At 30.5% G+C, this 27,782-nt stretch overlaps 1 protein-coding gene across 1 annotated transcript; it reads left to right on the top strand.

Moving 5' to 3' along the window:
- Nucleotides 1-734: 734 nt before the first annotated feature.
- Nucleotides 735-9,930, top strand: LOC143055239 (uncharacterized). The gene is made up of 4 exons (XM_076228372.1): nt 735-1,078; nt 2,498-2,585; nt 3,640-3,746; nt 9,787-9,930. The coding sequence occupies exons 1-4, from the start codon at nt 770-772 to the stop codon at nt 9,928-9,930; spliced, it is 648 nt and encodes a 215-aa protein (XP_076084487.1). The 5' UTR covers nt 735-769.
- Nucleotides 9,931-27,782: the final 17,852 nt, after the last annotated feature.

Genomic DNA, 27,782 nt, shown 5'->3' with positions numbered 1-27,782 from the left:
CACGTCCTCCATGTGTTTTTTTAATGATTTACTCCTTATGAATTGACTGTAAAGGTTTTCTGTTTATTCGCAATAACATCAATAATGTGATGCACCCTTTCAAATGAATGGATAAATGAATGAATCCAATTAAATTGATATTATGTGTGATATCATCTTAGTCAAAAATACTATGAAAGTCATTCCTAAAGTATTTGTACTAAACTAGATTGCATCTTTGTGGTGTATTCATATAATACGTTGTTAAACGATTGCAAGTACGTATTGTTTATATATAGGGAATTTACGTTTCGAATTTTCCTCGAAGTTAGTTCAGTATTTTTTATATTTTACGTTTTTTATATATTTCCTTGTGTTATATCTATCTCCTATCGAACATGTTATTGCTGTACATTATGACATTTAAGAGGACACCATATGTTATATGTAGTTTGGTTGATTAAAAATGCATTCCCTCCTCAATTCCTTTTCTAAATCTTATTCAGGCGTCAAATCACATATGGTATATGCGCTCGAAACTGAAAATAGTAATACATAATTAAATGGAAGATAACCGTTTGAAAGTAACTATGATAGATCGATAAACCAGATTATTTAAATTGATCTATTATTATGACATCACAGTATTTCAAATCATTTATTCTTTAGCTAAAGTATATTAGGAATTTAAAGGTCTGCTTGGATTAGGATGAATATGTTCTCATAACAAATATGTGAAGTAAGAACAATTAATAACAGCGTTTATTTATCTTTTTTGTGTACATTCGAAATGTATAGTATATTACACTTATTATTCCACAGTATACCAGTTGTGATATCAGCATGTTCAGTGAAACTAAATTTAACTGGAGGGTATTTTCAGAAAGACAAAATTTTGAACAAAATTCCAATGCTTGATATTTGTAACATTGGACCAAAAAAATGTGTAAAAGAGTGTATGGTACACTACGGGTGTTATGCCGTTAACTATGATGGCAAAAATCTACACTGTGAGCTATTGAACGATGCAGGTCCGTATTATGACCTGTCTTATAGGGAAGGGATGCGTTTTTCAAAAATAAACGATGGCTGGGTGCAGGTAATAAAAAAATATTAAACAGGCCTTTATATAATGTGTTTGTATTAAAGGGATTAAGACTATATATCAATGTTTAAACTCTTAAGCCCAGTGTTCAACATTTTTACCTATTATATCTGTTTCATGTGTTTGTTTTTCTCACATATTGTAATCAATACAACGCAATTGAATGTATTATATAACCAACACAATTAAACAATATCTGACATTTGACACGGAAGCTCCGCCCTATTGGACAAGTGAAATCTTGAAAACGCTTGTTTAATTTTTCATTTTTTGGTTAAGAATTTAACAAGACTTAATAATCTGTATTGTATAATAAATCAAACCATTGTTCAGATCATCCTACCCTCGACAGTATACGAATATTATATAAAAAAAAAGATGAGGTATGCTTGCCTTTAATGAGACAACTTTCTACCAAATGACACAGAAATTAACAACTAAAGGTCATAGTACGGCCTTCAATAATATACAAAGTCCATACTGCATAGTTAACAATAAGTGGTCTCGAAATGAAAATGTAAATGTAAAACAAGTCTAACGAGAAAACTAACGACCTATTCTATGTATAAATTAATGTACGAGAATTTTACAAAGCAAAAAACGACAGGCTCCTGACTTGGGACAGGCAAATACAACAAATGGCTGGGTTAAACATGTTAGAGTAGGCCCAACCCTCTCCTAATCCTAGGACAGTAGTTCAACAAAACAATACAAGAACTGTACAGAATATAAACAGATCAACAGCAACAAATAATAACAACTCAGTTACGGGCTCCTGACTTCGGACAAGTATATATAGAATGATGCGGCGTTTAACATGTTAGCGGGCTTCCATCCCTCCCGTCACCTGAATCAGAGGTGTAACAGTGCAACATAAGAGCAAACTATAAAAATCAGCTGAAAAAGGTTAAACAATAGATACAAATATAAATACATCTTTCAAAAACACAGCCTTAGAGTAGACGTGGAATGGGATTCTGATACTGCACGAATTCGGACATAAGTTCATTTTTTAGAATTGGTATATATCAGCTTTTAAGATGCATAGGTGCGTACGTTCTAGCCCAATAAAATCATCTGCTTTTTAATTATACTTTGTACGTTTTGAAAATAAGGATATCAAAATATTATGATATAATGATTGATGATTGCATACAATTGTTATTGAACGATGTCTATTAAAATATAAAAGAAATAATTATTGTGTTGTGTAATTAAAAAAAACACCTTGGAATTCATTTTTTTTTACAGTGACTGCATTGCAGTTAGTCAGTCCAAGTCCCTTCTTAGTTTAACATGGAGTTATCAAATCTCAAAAACAAAACGATGTGCCGGAATAATCAATAAATTTTATGTGGAGTAAAATGTGACAAAATACAACTTGATATGTATCAAACTGTGTCTTTTCAATAGGATAAAAACTCATGCTGGCCAAATCCATGTACAGGCCGTACAAAATGTGAAACTACTTACAATAACCAATACATCTGCCTTCCTTATGGTAAGTTTTCTCTTAACAACAACTCAACACATTTGTTCATATCAATAAGCATTCGTCAGATATTTGATGGGATTAGGTATGCTGTCAAACACGTCACAGTCCCTCTCAGGCAAAGTTGACTTTAGATGAATTTGACAGTTTATTTTAGGTGTTTTTTTCCATATAGCTATTCAACGGTTTAGGTAATTATACATACTCGGATTTTAAATGTTTGGCTATAAGCGTTCCTGATGAAGGTAAATCCAGAAAAGCGCTTCGGACGCAATAAATGATTAAACGTGTTGTTTTCAATTTTTTGTATGTTCGGTTAAAATTAGTATACAGACACAAATGTTTATATTGAAGGCTCATACCAACAATTCCTAAGACAAGGTGCAAAAAGAATTAAACCATGTGTAAAAAGCAATCAAAAACAAAATATCAACAAAACAGCAATACCATAGTCAACACAAAAAACTTACACACGACACATAAATCAACGCGAAAACACCAACACAAAACGTGGGCATTTTTTATATAAAAAATGTTATGGGCTGGATGTATAACATGCACCTTCGAATTACGGAATTACACGTTTTTACCAAATTATGATGGTATTGTCAAACTGCAAACTGTAAATGTAAATAAAAGAAATACTGTTGTCTTGAAAACTGTTATAGATGGATTGAAACTACAGATCGAATAATAACCATCTAAAGAAATACCATTATACATACCAATCAGACTAGTAGAGGTTTTTGTCATAACAAAATGACATGTTAACCAATTAAAGCGTTTAACTTAGAAAATTATACTTGATTTTCAAAAACTGGAAACAGCAGGAATATCCACTAAAGAGAGAGGTGTCAATAAATGACGGAATCTGATTTTGCGGTTTAATACAGAAAGTTCAAAAGCAATGATTATAGAAAATGATTTTCATATCATAATATCAGATTTTAATGCATACCAAAACAGACATACATAATAACATATTAACGAAATTCAAGAAAAGTCCCCTGAGAAGATTGGCCAGAGAGTTAATATTCATATAGTTCAATTCTTAATTGCACAGACTTAGAAACGCATACAGACAGATTCAGCTGCGGATTTGAAACTGATACTACAACCTGTGTTTTCCAAGATTCAAAACTGGATGATTTTGATTGGACACGGCATCAAGTAAGTTCTATCAAAATTTGTCGTTTATTTGTTCAGTTTTATGTAGCTATCCATTTCGTTTTGCTAATTTGTTAGTTTTCTATGTTGTGTCTTGTGTACTTTTTTTTGTCTGTCTTTTTATTTTTCAGCCATGCCGTTGCAGTTTGTTTTCGATCTATGAGTTTGACTATCCCTCTGGTATCTTTCGTCCATCTTTTAAATAAACTGATGATTAAAAATAGTTTTTCTTGGAATGTGACACAACTAAATAGGACTTAACACCGAAAGTGTACTTAACATGAAAACAAGACAAATGTAGAATATGCTCAGGAGGATATGTGTACCCTTCCGAAGCTCCTGATATACCCACCGTTTTGTTGTTGTTGTAAACTTGTGTCGCTTGGTGGTTTAGTTTTGTTTCAGGTGCTGTTTTGTTCACTGCTGTTAGTATCTCAATTTTTGTAATAGGTTTGTTGGTCTTTTCACGACTTATGAGTTCGGTTTATGTTTGGCTAGTAATGTGATGTCGGTGATTGTTTTATTGATACTTTCTGATGTGTATCCTTGTGTTTTGATACCAATATAAGAACGAAGTAAAAGTTACTATAAGCTACTTCACAAAAGACAAAACGATACCGATAATATAAACAATGATCTGTTTAAAAAGAAATGATTCAATTAAATTTTGAGTCATCGCAATGGGAGTTTTTGTGACTTATAAAGTCACATTGCACGTCGATTACAGAGTTGAAATTTTGGACACTGAATTGAGAAGGTAATGTCAGATTTGAACGTCTATCTTAGGAACGGACAACAATACATATATATATATTACTTTATTGATAGGAATGTGCATTTTGTTACAATAAATTCAGTATTTTTGTAGTTTTTCTTTGTTCTTTCTGTTTTCCCTATGAAACATAAAACATGCTACAATTGATCTAGATTAATCATTTTATAAATAGAATTTGGTAAGGGTTTTGGGAAGAAACTCTCCACAGAGTATGTCAGTATCAATCTTTATACTATACGTATAACATGTATAATGTCGCTTCTTTTTATCTTATGACTTGTATTTGTATAATAGTATGGTAGTTTAGGTCAACACTGTGATCCTTAATTGAGATTTTCTAGAAAAATAACAAAGATTGATACAAACAGCATAATTAGTGGAGTGACAAATCGGGAAAAGTCGCTTATTTAAAGAGTTAAATAGACCGAAATACCTAACTGCTTGAAAATTCACATGCAGATAGAGTTAACATTATACTTTCATTTTAGCCCTGTCGTAGAGTTTTCCGTCGGTGCAGTTTTTGGAAAATCACGTTAAAGTGTTATTATCGGATTTTTTTCTTTTTCATTTTCAAACACGGGAACGGTTATAATAAATTCCCGAATGAAGATATCATCCAAAAATTGGTATCAGATGAAAGAGTAATGTATCAGCTTTTATTTGACATCAAACTTTAACATCATATAAACATATAGATTGACTTAATTAGACAATTTTCAAATATATTACCGTCTGTCAAAGTATATTACATTTCTTATATATATCACCAATAGTAAATGTTCATAAAAAGTAGTGGAACAACCATTACTTAAGAAGTTTTGATATATAAAAGTTTGATAGAGTATACAAATAAATTTTTACAAGTATTTTCATAAAACTCATCACATAGGAGTATTACTACTCAATTTTCACCTCAATAAGTCATGTAACGTTGCCCTTTCCTATTTTCCCCTGTCATATGAAATGCAATGAATTTAATATGCATTTTCTTAAGTTTTATAAAACAAAATGTATATTTGATCAATAGTTGTGCCTATTTGCTTGAATAAGAACAGATGCTAAGGTCTAATAACTTTTAAGGTGCTTTCATTCTTGTTTTTCGAAAAGACTTATTTTAAACCACATGGGAACACATCCGAACAATTCCGGAAAAATTGTCAGTGCTAATTCCATTAAATAAGAACGAGTAAAGTAGCTTAGATATTGTTATTAAGCCTTTACATGTCCAGAAGAAATCATTTTCAAGCATTTGAATTAGTGAAAAAAAACATGTGTGTAACGATGAATAAACTTTCTTTAAAACACGCTTCATGGCATTACCATGACTTTTAAAATGTCTATTCTGAAGACAAAATTAATACAACAAGCTAAGCAATTAAGGCATGTCGAGTCATTTGAGCGCGCAGATATTATTTTAAATGACGCAAATTATCAGGCACGCCATCCAGAGATGAGTTTACTCTTCACAAATAACTTCAAGGACAAGGACAAGCCGCTTTAATATTCAGCATGCATTGTTAACTTCTTGATGAAATTAAAAATAATTTTACTTCTGATGCTTCAAATTAATCGGGGTAGATGTTGCCTTTCAAATACTAATAGAAAGTCTACATGATGATCTGTTACAAAAGAAAGAAAAAAACTTTTCGTTGTCGTATAGTTTGCCAGTTACATTTGTTTACAGATATTTCATTTTGCGAATTGTTTTTGTGAAAAGCTGTTTACAATCGTTCGAAATTTCAAATGATTTCTATCTTTACAATGTATTCCAACCTCTCTGATAAATAATTTACCTGGTTAGTAGATGACAATTATTTTTTAATAGATAATGATTACAATGCACTCTCATTTGATACTGAATGGAAATGTATACTTTAGCAGAGTGTGTGATATTCCTTTATGAAAAACCAGTAAACCCCTGATCAGATAGATGGTATTGGTATCGTCCAAAGACTTTATGTAAAATAGTACAACAATTATTGAGATTTTGCCAATGACTGCTTTAAAATCACAATCAAACAAATAAGTTGTATGGTTGCCAATTAGACAAATCTCCACAAAAAGACCAAAATTACACATACATTTACAACACCGTACGGTCTTAAACAATAAGCAAAGCCCATACCGCAGAGTTCGCAATAAAGGGCCCGACTTATTTGTCAAACATGATGAATTGTGATTTTAAACTTGAGGCGTTTCTTCAACCAAAGCCACAAGACAGGTTTTACCTTTTCACAACATATGCAACTTTCTAAAGTTAATGGACCCCTGATGTCTGGCACACCAACAGCAGCTCGCGCTCCTACAGGAAGCGACACCTCTTTTCTAATCGAAATTGGCGAAGGAAGACAAAATTACAAGGATTCGGGAAAACATGCATGTATCAAAATTTGTCATTCTAGCTGTTACTTGTATTGACACATATGTTGCAGTGAAAATCAATTCACCGCGGATCAAAATTACCCCAGAAGCAATAGTAAATCAGTACATGGTGATCTGAATAAATTCATGAGTATTGTCGGCGCCAAACAATGACATCCACTTTTTCCCAAGTATTTCGTTACCTTTTCAAGTTGATGTGCATATCGATGTTTAGTGTATTATAATTATACCTAGACAGTTTTTTTTTATAGTTTTCCGTTACCATGGTTACCTTTTCAAATTGATGTGCGTATTGATGTCTAGTGTTAGTGTATCATAACAAAACATAGACCAGAATTTGCATCATGAAAATAAATTAAAGATATCAAATGACCTTGAGATCATTAACTTAAACAACCAAACAATCAAACCATCAAAGTTAAAACTCAAATATATATTCGTACTGTTTTAAATGAAGATGTATCTCCAAAATGTCAAATTAAAATGGAGGAAATATTTGGAACAAATATACCTTGGGAAAATATATGGTCGGGATTAGAACATTTGAAAATTGAAAATAAAGTAAAAGAATTTCAATGGAGATCCATGCAAAATATTGATATATTGAAGAAAGATTAAAAACATGAAGATATCAAATGGAAAATGCCACATTTGTCAAAATGACAGGGATATAGAAACCCTGCAACACTTATTTTTCAGTTGCAGTGCATCACAGTTAATTTTAAAAAATCTCCAAGAAATACAAATCAAACATTGGAATAAATAATCCTTTTGTTGAAAGGACATTATATTAGGTAAAAACACGAGAGAATTAAAATATGATAATTTTTTAAACATAATTATCATATATTTTAAATGGACACTATGGAAAATTAGGAATTCAATAAAATATGACAAAACGCCTAAAGCACCGCAAGATATTTATAAAATCTGGAAACAAAACTTGAAAAATAATTAAAAACGTGTTCTTCTTTGAAAGGCATTGACATCATTGATAAGACAAAACTGGAGTCGGTTATAATGAAAATTTAGACAGTAAATATAGTATAAGCTTGTCATGAGTCAAAGTACATTTTTTATGGTTTATCGTATAAGAATATAGATTTTACCTATTATACAAACATAAAAAAATGTATTAGCCTAGAATGTTAATTGTAGAAAATGCACATCTTTTGTGTGAGTATCTTATTAGTTACTTACTATTTTGAATATTAAAGAATAGAACTTTAAGATGCTTCTAACATTATATGGATATATTTTTGCACTAATTGTAAATCCAAGGTAAAAAGTGGATTACATTTTTATTGCCATCTATTTCTCCTGGATAGATGGTTCATTTTGTAAACAGGGACCCTTAGCCTGTTCCTGGTCGACTAAGGTAATTGTATACAGTAAATATTTCTGAATAAAACGTTTATGTCTTAAAAAAACAAAACATAGACAGCAACTTTTAAAACGTAATATCCCTGTGAATATTTGTTTGTAGTTTACATATTTATCGGGTTTTCAAGTCTGCTATATATTCCATTGTTTATAGATATAAGAAGATGTGGTATGAGATCCAATGAGACAACTCTCCATCCAGGTCATAATTTGTAAATGTAAACCATTATAGGTCAAAGAACAGCTTCAAACCGGAGCCTTGGCTCACACCTAACAGCAAAGTATGACTAGTGTAAAACCATTGAAACGGTCTAATATATATATAAAAAGAACTAGAAACGAGAAAAATTTATGAACCACATCAACAAACGACAAGAGCCATATATCTTGCACGTTAAAGAAGACACCCTTGAAAAAAACGAAAAAGAGCAGGGTAAAACCGCTAAATGGCAGCATTCGCACCTGCAAAATGGAAAGGGATTAATGTAAGTTGCAATAACTTGTTTCCCAATCCTTTATAGATAAATATATTAAAACTAACAAACGACAACCATAACTGTCGTTGTTTTATAAAAAAGGGGGACATATCTTCTCAATGTGCTATTGGTCTAGTACTGATTTATTTATTAACATAAAACAAACCTTCATATACGGTAGTGTCATGAACATGAAGACTAATTTTTATAGTTCTAACATCCTTTTAAGTTTTAATAATCAGCCAAGAATTTCATCATTTTTTTTCCATAACATGATGGACTGCGTGTTTACTTTACAGTTCGTATATCTCCTCTGTTCTTTATGGCATTTTAACAAAAAATTCCGAAAAATATCTTTATGTGTGGCCATATATTATTGCATAGCTAAATCTTAATTATGAATATTTTTTGTCTATAATTTCCGTATATAAAGATATTTGTTTCATTTTCTTACATTTTACAAGCGAGGGTATGTATCACTTATCGCTGGGAATCAGACAAAAATATGACAAGCTGTATTTTTGGAGCATTCCTAGCGCATGCTTCCTTCGAAAAAAATTCTCAGTGAACATTAGAGACTACCGAGAAATTGTCCAAAATGTCTAAAATTTGCGATTTCCTAAAATCCCCCCTTTTGACCTTTGACCGCAGTTTTCAAAATTCTGCACCTTGTTGGCACTCAATGCCTAAATCAAAGGATATTATATTAATCTACAAAATAAGACCAAATTTAGCCATGAGGTATTTCGGTCCATTAAATTTTAAATTTTACCTTATTTGTCACCGTACTAAATATAGTTCTTCAAATTGTACGAATATTTAAGTAGATAATGTTCCAAACCTTAAAAACAGCACTCTGTGTTAAGTACAAAACGATACGGACGTTCCTTTCAAACGCTTTTACATAAGTCTTTCGAAAAATAAATAACACGAATTACTTTTGTTCTATAATCCTTTTCTAAGAAAAGAGTGTAGCTAATATAATTTTATAGCTGAGGTTTTTCAAGAGTAAATTGATAATTTTAAGGGGAATACTCCAAGTGGAACTACTGGACCCTACAACGCAGCTGAAGGGCTTTACTACATATACACAGAGGCGTCAAGTCCGAGAGAATTTGGGGATAAAGCTGTACTCACAACTGAAGCTACAGCTTTACAAGGTATGTGCTGATTCAATTTATACGGATTTAAATGTAGCAACAGATATAAATTGAAGGTTTTATAATAATTAATTTCAATTATTCATGGATTGCTAAAAAAATGAACAAAATTGTAAATCTGGACATACCTACATGTTGTAAACTTTATTCACATTTAAAATTTAAGTAAATTTGTACTAAAAGCGCGGACATCACCATGTGATCCGTGTTAACTCATTGAACCATTTAACAAACTTATTCTTTATCAATCATTGACTTTTGACCAAGTCATTACGTTACATATGGATCTGTTCAGATAATATTGACCGAGGAGGAAGTCCGAACACTAATATAATCTAACAGTTCCATATATAACATATTGACTGAGTGAAAGTCCTAAATGTATATATATCATGTACAATTAAATGTAATTCGAAAAATAACTTAAGAACTGAACGTATATAGTACATAATATTTATGTTATATGAACTAAAGGCGAAATTACTGCTTAAGTAAGCCGCCGACCAAAACCTATAAATATATAACATAATTTTTATGTGAATAGTGTATTGGAAAACGGTGTTCAGTGTTCTTTTTGGTGTAATTTTAAAATGTACTTTGCAATAACTTTCAATATGTTATTGAAAATATCAATATTCTTTAAACACCTTCATAGCTTTATGAATTAGCTTTTTTGTTTTCTTATCGTCTGTATTTAGCATAACTTATTGAAATATCATGAAAAACTTGCACATTTTCTTTTTCGTCTACTATTGCACTCCATCCATGGTTGTTATCTGTGGTGTCATGACGTCAAAAAATCAAATTTAGCAAGAATTGATATATTGACCGTCAAAATAAATAAACATGTGTAATACAATGGTTATTTTATTTATTCTATAATTAGATCTTTGAATCTTTGGCATTAACATGGATTTTGTCATCAACAAATAATAACATGACTAAATTTGAATTCTGTTAAAGGTTTTTACAAACAAATGGCCCGGAAATGTGATAGTCGATCAAGTTTTAGTCAATGGGTTTTACATACGTGAATTGTCCACATGTTTATTAAAGTCATTTTATACATATATGATGATATCTTATATTGATATTTGTAATTTCAGCAATTACTTGGTGCCTATCCTTCAACTACCATATGAAGAGGGATCCAGGAAAATTAGAAGTTTTTGCTGGGGATAAATCTTCAACTTTAACTAGTATCTGGGTTAAAACTGGAGTGCAACCGAACCAGGACCAATGGAAGACTGCTATAATAGACATACCAAAGTCATGTAATACAGTTGTAAGTAGTATATATTCATAGATTCCAAATAAGCTTTCTTATCCAGTCAACTGTCGACCGACCATACTTACTCGGTTTTTGTTTGTTCCAAATGAAATGGCCATTTTCATATTTATATGGTTCAACCTTCAAAATTACTTTTAAGTATGATATGGGTCATTGAATTATGTGAAACTTATAGTTGTGGTTTCTTTTTGAACTACTTCAAAAGTAATGCCCAATTAAGTATAAATTACATTCAAATATCCTACGAGAAAATCTACAAAAAAAACAGTAATAAATTAACGTAAAAATATCTTGCAGATAAAAAAACCATGCTTATCGGGTCTAGTGGTGTATGTATTTTTTCTCTTTTTCTGAACCGAGATATACTTTCCGCGACCAATTGGATATTTTGTATAATGAACTTGTGATTTGCTTGATTTCAGCTTTTTTGGGGGCCCAAACACAATTAGAACGTAATATGTTATTGATTTCATCTAATATCAATCCGGAAGATTGGTAAATAAATAATGGGTTTGAAGCACCAAATTTGACATGATTGTAGCTCTAGGTGAATATAAAAATAAAATAACTATTGACCCACCTTGCAATTTCGATAGGGCGGCTTTATTCAAGATGGTCGTCATAGAATATTAAGATCAATTCATATATCATTTATTTGAAACCAGCTGTAATACCGGCATAACAGTTAATGAGTCGCAATAGAATATCAAAATCAACAAATATCACTTATACAAGTTCACATTTGGAGTTTTAGTAGTGCTGGATGTTTCGAACAATACAAGTTAACATTTCAAAATGGTGTCTTTTTCCAACATGTCCGCTATAAGAAATTGACATCAACTTATTGATCTTAGATAAGGTTACAAAGTGTTGTGTTTTGAAATACTATCAGATTTAAATATTATTTGCTGAAAAGTATACATAGTAGTTAAATTTTGTCTGATCTGCAGCCACCTTGAAAATTAACGTCAAATTGCATTTTTGCTTGCAGCTCCTACTCAGACTTTGTAAAACATCATCAGTGTCTGAGTAGAAAGTTGATGAACCAGGGGTATGTCAAAGGACGTCTCGTCCTTTTTCTAAAAAAGTTCATCGGAAGGTGCCAAGACCTTGTTGATTATTATTCCGTATCAACTTCTCAAATACTAGACGATGGTCTTGATGTATAGATTCTGCGTACTGATGTTGTTTATCATCTTAACAACGTGTTTTATAGTTCTTTCATTTGTCTTTGTTCTATTATTAATATTACTTTTACTGTTGAATGGTTTTATGTGATATCCGTTTCACGTGGCTTGGTACTTATACATCTCGTCAATGTGTTTGTATTGGCTTTCACTTTTTGGTGGTTTGTTTAGTATATCCGACTTTTTGTATTTCTTTTGTTCTTATAACGACTCTGTACTTTAACAGATCCCGTCAGTATGATATTGTTCTATTATATGTCATTAGGGGACGACCATTTGATATTCTGTGGGGGGGGGGGGGGCAGGAGGATTTGTTTTTGATCGGTTATTTATTTTTGTAAACTAAGAGGACAGATTATTCATTTTCTGCACTATTGAAGCAAGATTTTTCATTTTCATTAAAGCAAGGGACTGATTATTCATTTTCACAACTATATTTTTGATATTCGAAAACATACAATTTTTTAAATGATTTGTTTATTATAAATAATACATATAGCATAGTCAAGTCATTATGTACCATTTAATTAGATTAATCATCCCCCTCTGCAGAAATGAATATTTTAAATTCCCACCTGCATATACATGTATTGCATACATATATAGTTTTAAGGTTTAGTTATAACTAGGCACTTTTAAATGTATTGGCAAACATACTACGCCGATCGGAGCGAGGCAAAAAAAATTTTGAAGGGTTTTGGAGTCACTGAAGGCCCAAGAAGCTATAGAACAAATGATGCAAAATTATGCTTTCTGGGTGTTCCGAAGACCCTTTCATAATCTGAAAATGAAGTTTTGTTTTAATACTTTTTTGACAATATTTTGGTCTCAAAGCAAAATGTATAAATTCAGTGTAAGACTGAAGTTTCTAGGGACAACATCAAAAGACCAATGTGCATAATAAAGCAAAAATGAAATTCACATAGTTAAGTCTGTGGCTGCTGTTTTTTTTAAAACTCATGATCAAGTTCATAACAAAATAACTAGATTACAAAAAGAATGCAACACTAACAGAATACAGAAGGGCAATCAATGAACAAAAGACAAATAAATAAGAAACATTGATCCCGAAAAATCAGGGCTATAAGTCTGAGGGAAAACAGAACTTTCTTCTTGCAAGGCCGTGAACACAATTTGATATAGAGACAAGCGTTTGGTTTTGAAATTTCCTACATGTAGTTACGGCCCTGTTAAAATAAAGGTAAGGTAAGGTTTCCTGAGACAATATACCTCAAGTTAAATGAAACCAATTTTCAGACATTTCAAGTATATTTAAATAATATTTATACTTTTGTTATTAAAAAATTTGGGAAGTGTTTCCCGATTTTTTTGGGGAAAAATATGAATTTATGAAGAATCTGGTTCCATCTCATACTTTCGATTAGACCTGCTGAGTTATTTATTTTCTATACATTGCAAGTCAGGTAATTTATTTTCAAACTACCACAGAACAAACCATTTATTTTTGTGATTATCAAGGCTGAGTTATCTATTTTCAAAATCCTCCTGCCTCCCCCCCCCCCCCCCCCCCCAGAATATCAAATGGTCGTCCCCTTATGATATATTTCTATTATGAATTACAATATACGTTGAACCACAAACGTCAAAATCATTCAATCGCGTAGTGGAATTAACTCTTTTTGGGTTCTTATAAATTCTATATATAACTTTTGGACTAGTTTAAATCTCGGTCTATTTCTGAAATTTGTTCTTACATACTTTTGATTTTTTAACCCTGTATGCTAACATTCCTATGTAAATTTTAAAATTGTTTGTATGCACATTGAACGACAAATTTATGTGACTTATAAAATTTTCTGACGTCAGACACTCAAATCAATGAATGTGTTCGTAGATAGTAGATGTTTTTGTGTTCTGTTAAATTGTTCCTTTTAAAATTGTTATACGATGATGACTGATGTACCCATATTTTGACTATTTTATTTATTGTGTCTGTTTATTTAACGCATCAATGTAAATATATCGGAAATTGATGTGACTGTCATTAAAGTGAGAGGGTTAGCGATATAGAACCAGGTTTAATTCACCATTTTCTACATTTTAAAATGCCTGTACCAAGTCAGGAATATGACAGTTCTTGTCCATTCGTTTTTGATGCGTTTTGTTATTTGAATTTGCCATGTGATTATGGACTTTCCGAATTGATTTTCCTCTAAGTTCAGTATTTTTGTGATTTTACTTTTTGCGATTGGGTTTATAGCTTAAACTGACGACCATATATTAATTTACAATTGTGCAAAGTTTCATACTTTGATCACCACACCACAAATCTTCTAAAAATATGCATGAATCAGCTGGACCATGTTACGCCACAAAAAAGAGACATGTCTGATGACTTTTTTTTTGAGCGAGAACAAAATCTTGTGAGTAATCATTTAAAAAAAAAGATAAACAGTGAATTATAAAATTGACTACCATTTTGGTATCGACCGCCCCTCTCTTTTAACTTCTCCGATACAACTATTTCTCAAATCTTGGCAGTTAGATTTTTAAATATTCAAAACATTCACCTTGTCAAATGTTTTTTTTCTTCAGAAGGGATAATTGTATCACACTCGTTATGTGTCGGAGTGAAATGTATAAACTTGAAACAATAGAGATAGACTTAAAAAATAAAATTCAAAGAAAGTGAATTAAATTGTATTTGTGCAGCAAACTTTGTTTTGATAACTACTTAATATGTTTTCAGATCAACATAGAAGGGGTCAGAGGTTTGACATACGACGGTGACATCGCTATTGATAATCTCACCCTGAATGCTGGTGCATGTAGTATGTATAACTTTATTTTATTAATCAAGCTGATTGTTCGTATCTAAAACTTGGCGTCTAGCTAACAACAGTCATTCGAAAGTTACATTCAACGTTTTTATGATTAAAATCTGACTTTTTGGTTACTGAATTTTCGTGTTAAAATTCAAACTTACATTTTTTATATATAAAGTATTGTTTAGTAGAAAATGCATATTAGATTATATTATAATAAATCTTTGAAGGAAATCAAGATAGGTAATTTTGCATTTTTGTCAAGCAAGATGTTGGTTAATATTTGTTTTGGTAAAACTATATCATAATTTTTTTTATATAAAATATACATGGAAAATGAACAGTAAATTGTCGGATAACTGATATAAGGAAAACCATTTATAAAACGTTTATTTAATGAATATCATTTTCCTTCAAATTTCAGAAACATAAGCAATACAATTAATATTAGGCATACACGCATATTCTGAACAAGACAGTGCGGAAACGTTGAACAAAAGAAATGACGAAACGCCCTTAGTGTAATTTTGTATTATTTTTTTAAGCGTGATATTTAAAGTGGAGTAAATATTATTAAATAATTTATTTTTAAATTCCTTTTATTTTTTCCTGCTGTCATTTAAACTAATTAAGATATAAAAATATATGTGAATTGAATGTCTCCTTTAAATTTGTTACAACAAGAAATTATGAGGAGATTTGTTAAGAGCAAAACAGATAATTTCAATTCGTATTACTTGGAAAAACGTGAATAGCAGACTAATACCCGTAAATAGCATTATTTTATATAGAAAGAGCTTTTGCATGCATCATGTTTTGCATATTTCTTGGCATCCTTCTTGCAAACCGACGAGACGACGTTCTGTAACATACCCTTGGTTCATCAACTTTCAGTTTAGACACTGGTGACGTTTTACATAATCTGAGTAACAACTATAACATGTATAAGCTCTTGCACTCTAAAAAAACAATTACTTGGAATTACCAAAAAAAGGGTAATTCAATTAATTGATTCAAGTAATTAAATTTGTAAAAATTATTGATCATTGATAGTAATTATTAGTGATGTTAAGTAATTTCAAGTAAATACAAGTAATTTACTTTTTCAGTAATTCTAAGTAATCCAAATCAGTAAACAAAATAATCAACATAAGTAATTCTAACTAATATTTTAAGTAATTTCAAGTATTTATCACAAGTAAATACTAGTAATATAACAAGTAATTGTAAGTAATTCACAGTAAAAGTCAAGTAATTCACAGTAATAATCCAAGCAATTTCATGTAATCCTTAGTAATAATCTTGAGTAATTCTCAGTAAAATAATAAGTAATTACAAGTAATCCTTAGTAATAATTTCAAGTAATCCTAAGTAATAATTTCTAGTAATCCTAAGTAATAACTTTTAGTAATCCTAAGTAATAATTGTAAGTAGTCCTCAGTAATAATTTTAAGTAATTCTTATTAAAAATCTTAGTAATTCAAAGTAATAATTTAAGTAATTCTAAGGACTTTTAAGTAATACTTTAAGTAATTCATAGTAATTATTTTAAGTTACTCTTAGTAATTCTAAGTAATAAATGTAAATAACTAAGTTATATTTCTAGCTAAAAGAATTATCAGAAATTCAATTTAACATACTAAGTAAATGTATTTAATTTAAAGTGATCTGCTTAAAGTACACGAGTTCAAGAAAACAAAATCTAATCAAAGAAATATGTGTTCAAGAAAAATTTAAGAGTAAATAACTACACTCAAAAAAAATAATTACTTGAATTTATTTAAAACAAGTATTTAATTTACTAAAATTAAGTAAACCAAGTAAAAATGTTTGTCAAAAAATGAGTCATAGTAATGCCAATAAACTCATCATAGATACCAGAACTAAATTTTGTATATAAACCAGACGCGCGTTTCGTCTACAAAAGACTCATCAGTGACGCTCGAATCCAAAAAAACTAAAAGGGCCAAATAAAGTACGAAGTTGAAGAGCATTCAGGACTAAAACTCCTAAAAGTACTTAAGTAATTTCTTTCCTATATACTCAGTAATTCTTTTTATAATAGTAAGTAATCTATTTAATACACCTTAAGTATTTCGTTTAATTATAGTAAGTAATTCATTTAATACACCTAAAGTATTTCTTTAAATTATAGCAAGTAATTCATTTAATACACCTTAAGTATTTCTTTTAATTATAGTAAGTAATTCATTTAATACACCTAAAGTATTTCTTTTAATTATAGTAAGTAATTCATTTAATAAAAGCAAGTGATTCTTTTAATAAAAGTAAGTAATTCTTTTAATAAAAGTAAGTAATTCTTTTAATAAAAGTAAGTAATTTTTTTAATAAAAGTAAGTATTTCTTTTCATTAAAGTAAGTATTTCTTTTCATTAAAGTAAGCAATTCTTTTAATACACATTAAGTATTTCTTTTAATGATAGTAAGTAATTCATTAAATACATATTGATTATTTGTATTAATAAAAGTTCGTAATTCTTTTAATATTTATTGAGTAATTCTTTTACACATACATTATATATATTTATAATATATGTATAGATTAAAATAAAAATTCTACACTGTTTTATTATAAATGCATATAATTTGAAATAGTAACATACCTTTTTAAAGAATGATCATATACTATATCCTTTGTTATAATCCATTTCTCTTGTTTATTGTAAGTTAACATGGGCTATCTCGCCAGCTACTCTTTGTGTTACATTTTCATTTAATTGAATTAGTACACAAAGAGTAGCCAGGAACATGAAAACCCACAAAGCGTACTTTTTGTAAGGTTCTCCTTTCCTTTCATGTGTGTAACTCGTGTAAGTATTTCAACAAACTCTGTAAACTTTTGTTCAAATTCAAAACTGAATGAGCTCCTGCAAATTTTCAAAAATAGCTTACCAAAGTCAAATGAAACCCTAATTCTGATTGGCCGAATATTTTTTCAGTCTCAAAACAAAAACTACTTATTAAAAAAATACAGGAAATATAACACAATTTTGTACATTTATGATAAATAGTTAATTTTTAATTTTAGTAAAACTAAGTCATGTTATTTTACATTATAAAAATTATATTAAAAATAGATAATAATAATTTGAATATATTTTGATATGAAAATAGGTTAAGTAATGACTAGTAATTCTTCTACTAAGTAATTCCGATCAATTTTTTTAAGCATTTCAAAGTATTATCAAAAAACAGGCTATTTTTTTTCAATTTGGAATTATTTTTAATTATTAATTTGCATGATTTCTTGTGCTTGAAATTCCATGTTTATTCTGCATTATTATTTTTAAGCATTGCATAATACTTTCCAGACAATGTATTTTGTATAGATAGTGTTGTGCGCAGCACAGTACATTCTATTGAAAATGTGTTATCTACTTTGGAATAGAAAGTGTTGGGTGCCACACTGAACATTAAAATACAGAATATAGATGAAATTTATAAAAATGATGAGCACAGGAAATTATGCAAATTCCATTTAATTTTAAAACATTTCCAAGTTGGAATAATTGCCTGTTTAAAGAAAATTGTTATCCAAAATTATGCAATTTTCAGACTTAAACCTACATATTGTTGAAATTGTTAAATTATGGAGTCAAATTTCATAGGAAGCATTTATTATTATATATAATCAGCCTTATGCAAGAAAACAACATGATATAGTGCCTTAACATATATACAGATGTATACACGTCAAATACATTGTAATTCTTGAATTTGTACAACACAAATGATAATAAGCAATTTGGATTAAGAAATCAATTTACAAGACCTAAACTCACAATCAAGACATTATTACAGCAAATGGCTAGATACCAAACACCAAATTGATATCAATCAAATTGAAATCTTATCTAGACGCAATATTTATTTCAGAAGTTGTAAATATATAGAGTAAAATTATAAAGTAATCATTTTAAGTAATTTATCTAATCCTACCTAGTAATGAGAAGTATTTTTTTTCAAGTAATCAGAAGTAATTTTAGTAAATCATTTACTGCATTTAAGTAAAAATTAATTACTAAGTAATTTTTGAAATAGTTTTACTAAATTCAAGTAATCATTTTTTACTTAAAACTATTTGCAAGTAAAAAAATAAATTAATTAATTTCAAGTAATTCCTTCAGAGTATTTAGTAAAACAAAGTAAAAGTAAGTAATTGTAAGTAATAGTAAGTAAATATGTAAGTAATATAATTACTCAAAATGAGTAAAGAGAAATTACTAAGTATTTTTTTTTTAGTGTGTGGATACTATAGTAGATAATAATATAGGCAGGGGAAGCCTTGTCTGTTGTTTCTCTAATTTCGAGTTCTGGAGGATATCATTGGAACCCAATCAGAAAAGTTTGGATGGTTAATGGAAAGACCATCATCGATATATCTGAATGTGAAATGAAATAATCTGGCTTCTTTGATCTTCTTGGTTAGACTTTTGTCTGAAGGAACTCCGATTTATATGAAATTGAAAAGAGGTCAACAAGGAGAGACACACAGTTCGTTCACATTAAAATGCCGACAATTAGATGAAAAACTCCAGCATTCTGATAGTTTGTTTTTCTGTGTAGAACGCAGAAGCCGGCAATGTTCCGTTGTATTATGGAGTTTTGTGAAGTTTAGTTATACAATACAAACAAAGGTTAATCCTTTGATTTACTGTTCAATTGAATGTTCTTGAAGCCATGCAGGACTAATGATTCGCCAAATTCTTATCCTTGTCAAATCATACGTTTTTTGTATGTTGGATTACCTGAGTGCTCATGTATCTCTAATTCTTTTATATGACACTTGTAGTAGAAATATTTACATACAAACATACTCAGTCTATTTTTTTAAGCTTTTGTTCAGCAGGAACAACAACATACTTATCGTGAAGAGATCATATACTTTTCACAGCATATTATCTAACAATGGACTTTGGTCGATCATTTACAGTTTTTTTTCAACTTATGAATGCGACGTTTTATCAGAGACCTGATTGTTTTGACCCATTCTGACAAAGTGTCCAGTTCAACTTCCTCTCGTATAGTCTATGCTCTGACGTAGTCTTCAATATTTTGTGTTAAAAAACAAAGCGTTACGTGAATTACATACAATTCAATAGACAAAAGAATAAAAGTCTTACAAAATTAAATTGGTATAAAAGATTACATAACTACTAAATATGTTACCCATACATTTTCATTCAATAAATTATAACCATTCATGAACTTTCACTATATGACAAGTTTTTTTTAAAACATGTTTCAATCTCTTTTGTAGAATCAAAAAGATAAACAGTAGGAGAGAATTCCTTCCATTATTATGTCTGTTGTGATTTGTATATATGGTCTTTTGTTTCGGCTAGCATTGTTGGTGGTTCCTGCTGTTGTTTACTTTTGATGTATAATCAAGAATCATGTGATATTTAAAAAAAACTTGGACAATGATTTTGTGATATTAATTTACTTGTATATATTATGATGATCATGGGTATTTTATGCTTCTTTATAAATTAATAACAGACATGTTGAAGATAACAGGTAGAAATGAAGACTCGTTCATATAATCTAATGATCACCTTATTTTCTTTTTTAAGAAAAATCACGAAGTAACAAAAGGTTTTCCTATTGAGAGAAATTTTATGAGTTTTTAAATGATTGAAAATTATTAGAATTGAGATCGAAGCTCCTTGCAGCTTATCGATACATTAATCGTTGCATTAAAATGTTTCGTATGAAACGAAAACTTTTCAAAAATGATTTTCGATTGGTGAAATTGATTTACATACAAATCAGAAATAATGAGATTATTCATTATCTTATTATGTAGAATACATACTTATTATCCCGCAAATTGTGATATACTATTCGTGCAGTCGTCACTTTGGCAATGCTTCATACTATCATATACTGCTTACACTGAATTTTTTGTACAGTCAGTGTTATGACATCACAAATAGCACAGTTGTCGTCTGAACATACATTTATTTCTGATATTCTTGCATTTAGAAAGGAAAGGTTTATCGAAACTGTTCCTATCGTAAAGACTGATTTACAGATGATTTCAAATAGGTCGACTTTTTAAGATTGAAATGGAATAATGTTACAGCAAAATTAACTAAAGAGTATACTTATTTATCCACCAGTTTTCAATCTAGATTCCTGAAATATTTTTGCACCTGCTTCTATGAAATTGTGTCTGTCACACTGGTGAACTTGTCATTTCCTAAAATAACGACAAAACCATATTTGTGCAATTTAGCGGTAGAACAGTTTATCCAAAATTCCGCAAGAGAAAGGTACAAAAAGAGAAATTGGCTGCAACTATTATTGTGGAATTATTCACCATTATCTATAAATGGTGACTTTTGTACCAAATTAACAGATTACAAATTTTATACATGTTATGTATGTTCTGTGTAGACTGGCAATTTTAAATCAGTAACACATTTTGCTTGTCTCAAGATACATGTGTATGCAAATCAAATAAAGATCCAAGATAGATTTCAGTATGTTTTGTCTTAAGAACCACTGACTGGGGTATAAGACTTATCCTGTTAAAATTGAAATGGAATTTCGGGTCCTCAATGGTTCTCAACTTTTTTCTTGATTGGCTTTCTAACTATTTTGATCCGCGCGTCACTGATGACGTCTTATGTAGACGAAACGTGCGTCTGGCATATCAAATTATTCGCCTGGTACCTTTGATAATAATTTATTCATATCCATGTATGATGAACGAAAGGTAAATAGTTATCAAAGGTACCAGGATTATAATTTAGTACGCCACACGCGCGTTTCGTCCACATAAGACTCAACAGTGACGCTCATATCAAAATATTTATAAAGCCAACCAAAGCACAAAGTTGAAGACCATTTAGGATCCAGAATTACAAAACGTTGTGCCAAATACAGCTAAGGTATACATGCCTGGGATAAGAAAATCCTTAGTTTTACGAAAAATTCAAAGTTTTGTAAACAGGGAGTTTATAAAAATGACCACATTATTGATATTCATGTCAACGTGGAAATGTTGACTACTGGGCTGGTGAAACCCTCGAGGACGAAACGTCCACCAACAGTGGCATCGACCCAGTGGTGTAAATAGTTATCAAAGGTACCAGGATTATAATTTAGTACGCCAGACGCGCGTTTCGTCTACATAAGAATTATCAGTGACGCTCATATCAAAATATTTATAAAGCCAACCAAAGTAGAAAGTTAAAGACCATTTAGATAAAAAATTCCAAAAAGTTGCATCAAATACAGCTAAGGTATCTATGCCTGGGATAAGAAAATCCTTACTTTTACGAAAAATTCAAAGTTTTGTTAACAGGAAATTAAAAAAAAAATGCCTACATTATTCATATTCGTGTTAACGCCGAAATGTTGAATGCTGGGCTGGTGATACCCTCGAGGACGAAACGTCCACCAGCAGTGGTATCGACCCTGTGGTGTAAATAGTTATCAAAGTTACCGGGATTATAATTTAGTACGCCAGACGCGCGTTTGGTCTACATTTGACTCATCAGTGACGCTCATATCAAAATATTTATATAGCCAACCAAAGTACAAAGTTGAATAGCATTGAAGCACCTAAATTCCAAAAAGTTGTGCCAAATACAGATAAGGTAAAATAATAGCATGTCTTATAGTTACATTATTTTTATGGGAACAATTTGGAAAAACTGATATTAATGCTTAAACAATGTATGTTATTTTCTTTCAAATTTCTAGGAATTCATTAGTTGCAATAGAAATTCTTTATATAGACTTTATTTTGGTTTTGTTTTTGAATGTTTTGTGCGCAAACCTTTTTCGTATTCTTTCTTTCTTGTTTTTTTTATTATTAGAAGAATTTTGTATTTTCAAAGCTGTATTTTACTTTGTTGTCTAAATAAAAGATGTGATACTGAAAATGAACGTTTTCTTAATTTTCGCCTTTAACCTAACAACTAATTGTACATGAACCATCACCATGTTATATAATTAAATGTCAACAACTATTATTTTATACAATTCACAATTCACACAAATTTCAACAAATAAAGTCAACACATTTGAAATTAGTACGTTTATATCTATCAACTGTATGGGCAAGACGGGTCTACGTCCAATATTGTTAAATAAAACGTAACGCTTGTTGTTAAAAACGCAATGACGGGATGTATAAGAAGCGAGCCACGTCAAATTGATTACCAAGCAGGCCGTGCGGGGGCTGTATAGATTATCAAGGTCGTTACAAACTTCCATCATCATGGATTACATGCACCCCTAAAACGTCTTTAAATATGTAACAATAAACAAAGGCAAAAAAAACTGCACTATTACACGTAATTAAAACTAATAACAACATAAGTCCTAGTACTGAGACTGGGAACTTTTTGCGGTAGTTTTATTTTTGCTTTTTTCGCGGTAAGAATTGAAACGCGAAATTAAAGCGACCTCGTTCAATGATACTCTATCCATAAGATGAAACCCTTGTACATGTATATGAATAGGTTACGAAGAGGGCCACTATAACACCGATTTTTCAGACGACAGATTTATAATACCTTAAGTCATAACTGTATTAAAAAGAACTGTTAGAAATTATGACTTTATTAAGGTTAATCTGTTTCAAATAGAAGATATGTCAGTAAGACGAACATTGCGGGTATTTATATCTAAACAACACCATGTACAAAAATGTTAAATTAAAATAAAATTCTACAAAGATAAATCAGATCTATAAATTGATAAATTAGTGTTAATCTTGACAATATTTTATTTTAATTCACTCTTAAATCGTTCTTCCTTTCTGTTGTTTTGTATTTTTTTTTTTAAAGCAAACATGACACAATGTTTAATCTCCTTTAACATTAATGAACCGAAAATAAAATATTTCTGATTGATATTCTTTGCTATATGCTTAACTTCCCGAAGATACCTTTGATTCGTAAGAGAGAGAACGGTTTTCCAGATAAACATATACAGTGTTTTTCCCGGGACCTTTTAGCATCATGGTAATGTGATGCTATATTTCTGAATGAGATGATATCTGAATTGATTTTCTTATAGATTGTATAAGGGATGTAATGCTATAATTTTAGAAACATGATGGTCATGGTGGTATTTCAAGTTTCCTTTTTACCAGGATGCTATATGAAATATATTTGGAGAGCACTGATATAGTTTCGGTGTTATCGTTGGAATGTTATACATACATGCTGCCCTTACGAATCGTAAAATTGTAACAAAGTATACTGTGCATAAAGGAAATATACAAATTGATTGAGTGAAACAATGATTATGTGTACTACGTTTAGAACTGGTGTGTATGCTTAAAAGAAATAATTGTGATTGCTGCAACGTTTTTTTTGTCTTAACTATATTTTTTATTGCTTGTTGCACCATAATAACAGATATATGTGTTTACGGTATTTATTTGAGTATGTTCTTTTGTGTTTCTTGTGTTGTATAAGTTAGTTGGACGATCAAAATTAGGATGAGAGGTTAAATAATAGCTCTTTATTCCGTTCAAATATTCATATGCTTATTCCAAGTCAAGAACCTTGCGACATGGTTTGTTTATGGCATATCTTATTAATTAGTTATTGAAGTTGGCAGCCGGGGTGTAATTGTTTTTCATTAAATACATATCTTTTTTCAACCAGGCAGGTTTAAAGTTTTACATATTTTTACGAACACACAGACAAATCCTAATATTCCTATGCGGTAAGCTGTGTTCAGGGGAGAGGTGATTCAACACATCCTTCTCCATATGAGATTTAAATGTTTGATCAAAAGATAGAAACCAATTGGGTAAGCAGAAGGTTAAAATCCGGAAAGACATCAGGTTGATAAGGGTGACTTAGAGAGAACCCCTTGCCTCGTGTAATGTTACTGTAAAGCTTTCTTCTCGGTTAAATACCATTTTTGAATCTCTTTGATTGATGTGTCAAAGATTGTTCAAAACAAGCATACTTTGAGTATTGCATGGCAATACATAGTCCCCTACCGGTTAAAAATGTATTGAAATAGAACAAAATTCTTATTTAATCTATTACTTGTCATGGTGTAAACTACATAATATAAACCTACCGCTAAAAAACAATTTACTAAATAAAAGGAAAAATATCCAAACTGTCATTTATCTTTATACAATGTCTTTTACAAATCTTTTAAATAAACTGTTATAACAGAGTTATGTCTCGCTCTTTTGTTATTTTGACTCTGCAAATGTTGAAATTAATATGACAATACTTAACAAGTTAGGTTAATATTCAAAGTCAATGAATCATATGTGCTGAGGTACATAAAACATCTCAATTTAAATGAGATGTGTCAATGCTAATACAACTGCATACCAAATATGATTGACTTTATATAATAAGTTATTCCCCTTAAATAAACCTAAACACAAACATTTACTTGTAAACTATGTAAAAGTTTCAAAGTCAATGAACCATGTAGAGGAGGTCCAGCTATATAATCTCCTTGGAAATGGTACTTACAAATGCTAATTAATTTGAATATCAAATATCATTGACTTGAAATTAATTTTAGCAGTTCATTTTCATTTTACCTAATCACACAACCTTTAAGACTGAGTACCAATTAATATTGACCTATCACTAATGGTTCCGCTTGAAATGACCTCATCATAAACTAATACATGTAAAATATGCAAAGGTTTCAAAGTCAATAGACCATGACTGAAGGGGCAGGCCTACATAATCCCTATGGAAATGAGATGTGCAAATGCTAATACAGCTGTAAACTAAATATCATTAACATACAACTTGTGGTTCAAAAACTAATACATCGTTGCCGCCCCCACTGGAAACTGCATAGCTATGTCTTGACATTTGACTTTTCCAAGTGAGACAAAAATAAGTTATTACCATATGAACTGAAATCTAGTAATTATTTAGTATTTCATCGAAAATGTAATTCTAGGGAATGGGCATTAACTGAACATGGAGAAAAGCTAAAATCATGAATATCAAACTTGACATGTAACTTGATAAAACAATACATCAAATATCAAATCAATATCTTCAAGCAGGAAGAATGTGCTGGACTGACGGTTAGTCAGACAGAAAAACGGACAGGTTCAAACTTGAAGTCTCCTTCGACTTCGTCGGTAGGGGGCTAATTACTAATTAGAAACCTACTGAAGTAGATTTGAGCAACTATAATCTATCTTTCAGCTTTCAACATGTAATATACAATATACAATATGTATGACTAACTAAAAATTCTCCGACATGACATAATGTTAAACAATACAATCTAGAAAACCAAGAGCTTTACTTATAAAAATTTTGATTTCTTCTAGTTGAAACTGCTGCTGCCCAACGCAACATGATATGCAGCACCTACTGTAGAAACAGGATCCTTTGCGGTTATTCTTATCTCTGGGATTTTCATCTTAACACTCTGTAAACATCAGCAAGTTCTATTTCTTCTGTTAAATACGTCATTGAAACACATTGTGGCGAAGGAACAAGCCCACCCAGATATGGCACTGTATCTTGAGTAAGCTGCACCTCAGTTTTTAGCGTTATACATTGAAGTAGACTGATATAAAAAGAAGTAAATTATTCGAAAAATGAAAAATTAATGTAAGATACAGTCACAGAAATAATCATATTTATAAGTACGTCTGCACAAAAGCAAATTCACAGATTTAACATTGTTGGGTTGATGTTTAGACGAGTTGTATATACAGAATGTACACAGCCATGTATCACCATCACTGCTGGCGATCCGATGGATAAATCTGTTTTAGGGTTGTCACTGGTTCAGACGTACTTATGAATATAATTATTTGTGTAACTGTATCTTACATTAATTTGTAGGATCCTAACATCTTCATGCTTTATTTATCATGTACTGTAGTACGACGCTGGATTAGAACTGACGTGGAAAGATAACACTCGTCTACCAAAAGATTAAGATTAAAACACAATAGCGACTGCTGTATCTATATTTTTGACATTTGACATTTGTCCAATTATGTCTGTTTGATATGTGCACACATCGTTGTCAATATAATCGACTTTTATGCGACTGTCACATAAGTAATATAAAAAAAGAAGATGTGATATGATTACCAATGAGACAACTATCCACAAAAGACCAAAATGGCACAGACATTAACAACTATAGGTCACCGTACGGCCTTAAACAATGAACAAAGCGCATACCGCATAGTCAGCTATAAAAGGCCCCGATAAGACAATGTAAAACAATTCAAACGAAAAAACTAACGGCCTTATTTATGTAAAAAAAATTGAACGAAAAACAAATATGTAACACATAAACAAACAACAACCACTGAATTACAGGCTCCTGACTTGGGACAGGCACATACATAAATAATGTGTCGAGAAGACGTTTATCTAGCTTTGAAAACAGGTTTAATCAACCATTTTCGAATGCTTTTACCAAGTCAGAAATATGACAGTTATTTTCCATTTGTTTGATGTTTTTGGTCTTTTGATTTTGCTAATTTGCTTTGGGACGTTTTGAATTTTCCTCGGGGTTCCGTATTTTTGTTATTTTATTTTGTTGAAGGCGTCTAGCATATTTTTTTCACTTTAGATTATACC

Source organism: Mytilus galloprovincialis, chromosome 12 (genome assembly GCF_965363235.1).
Source record: "Mytilus galloprovincialis chromosome 12, xbMytGall1.hap1.1, whole genome shotgun sequence".
Taxonomy (NCBI): Eukaryota; Metazoa; Mollusca; class Bivalvia; order Mytilida; family Mytilidae; genus Mytilus; species Mytilus galloprovincialis.
This window is presented reverse-complemented; position numbering and strand designations above follow the sequence as displayed.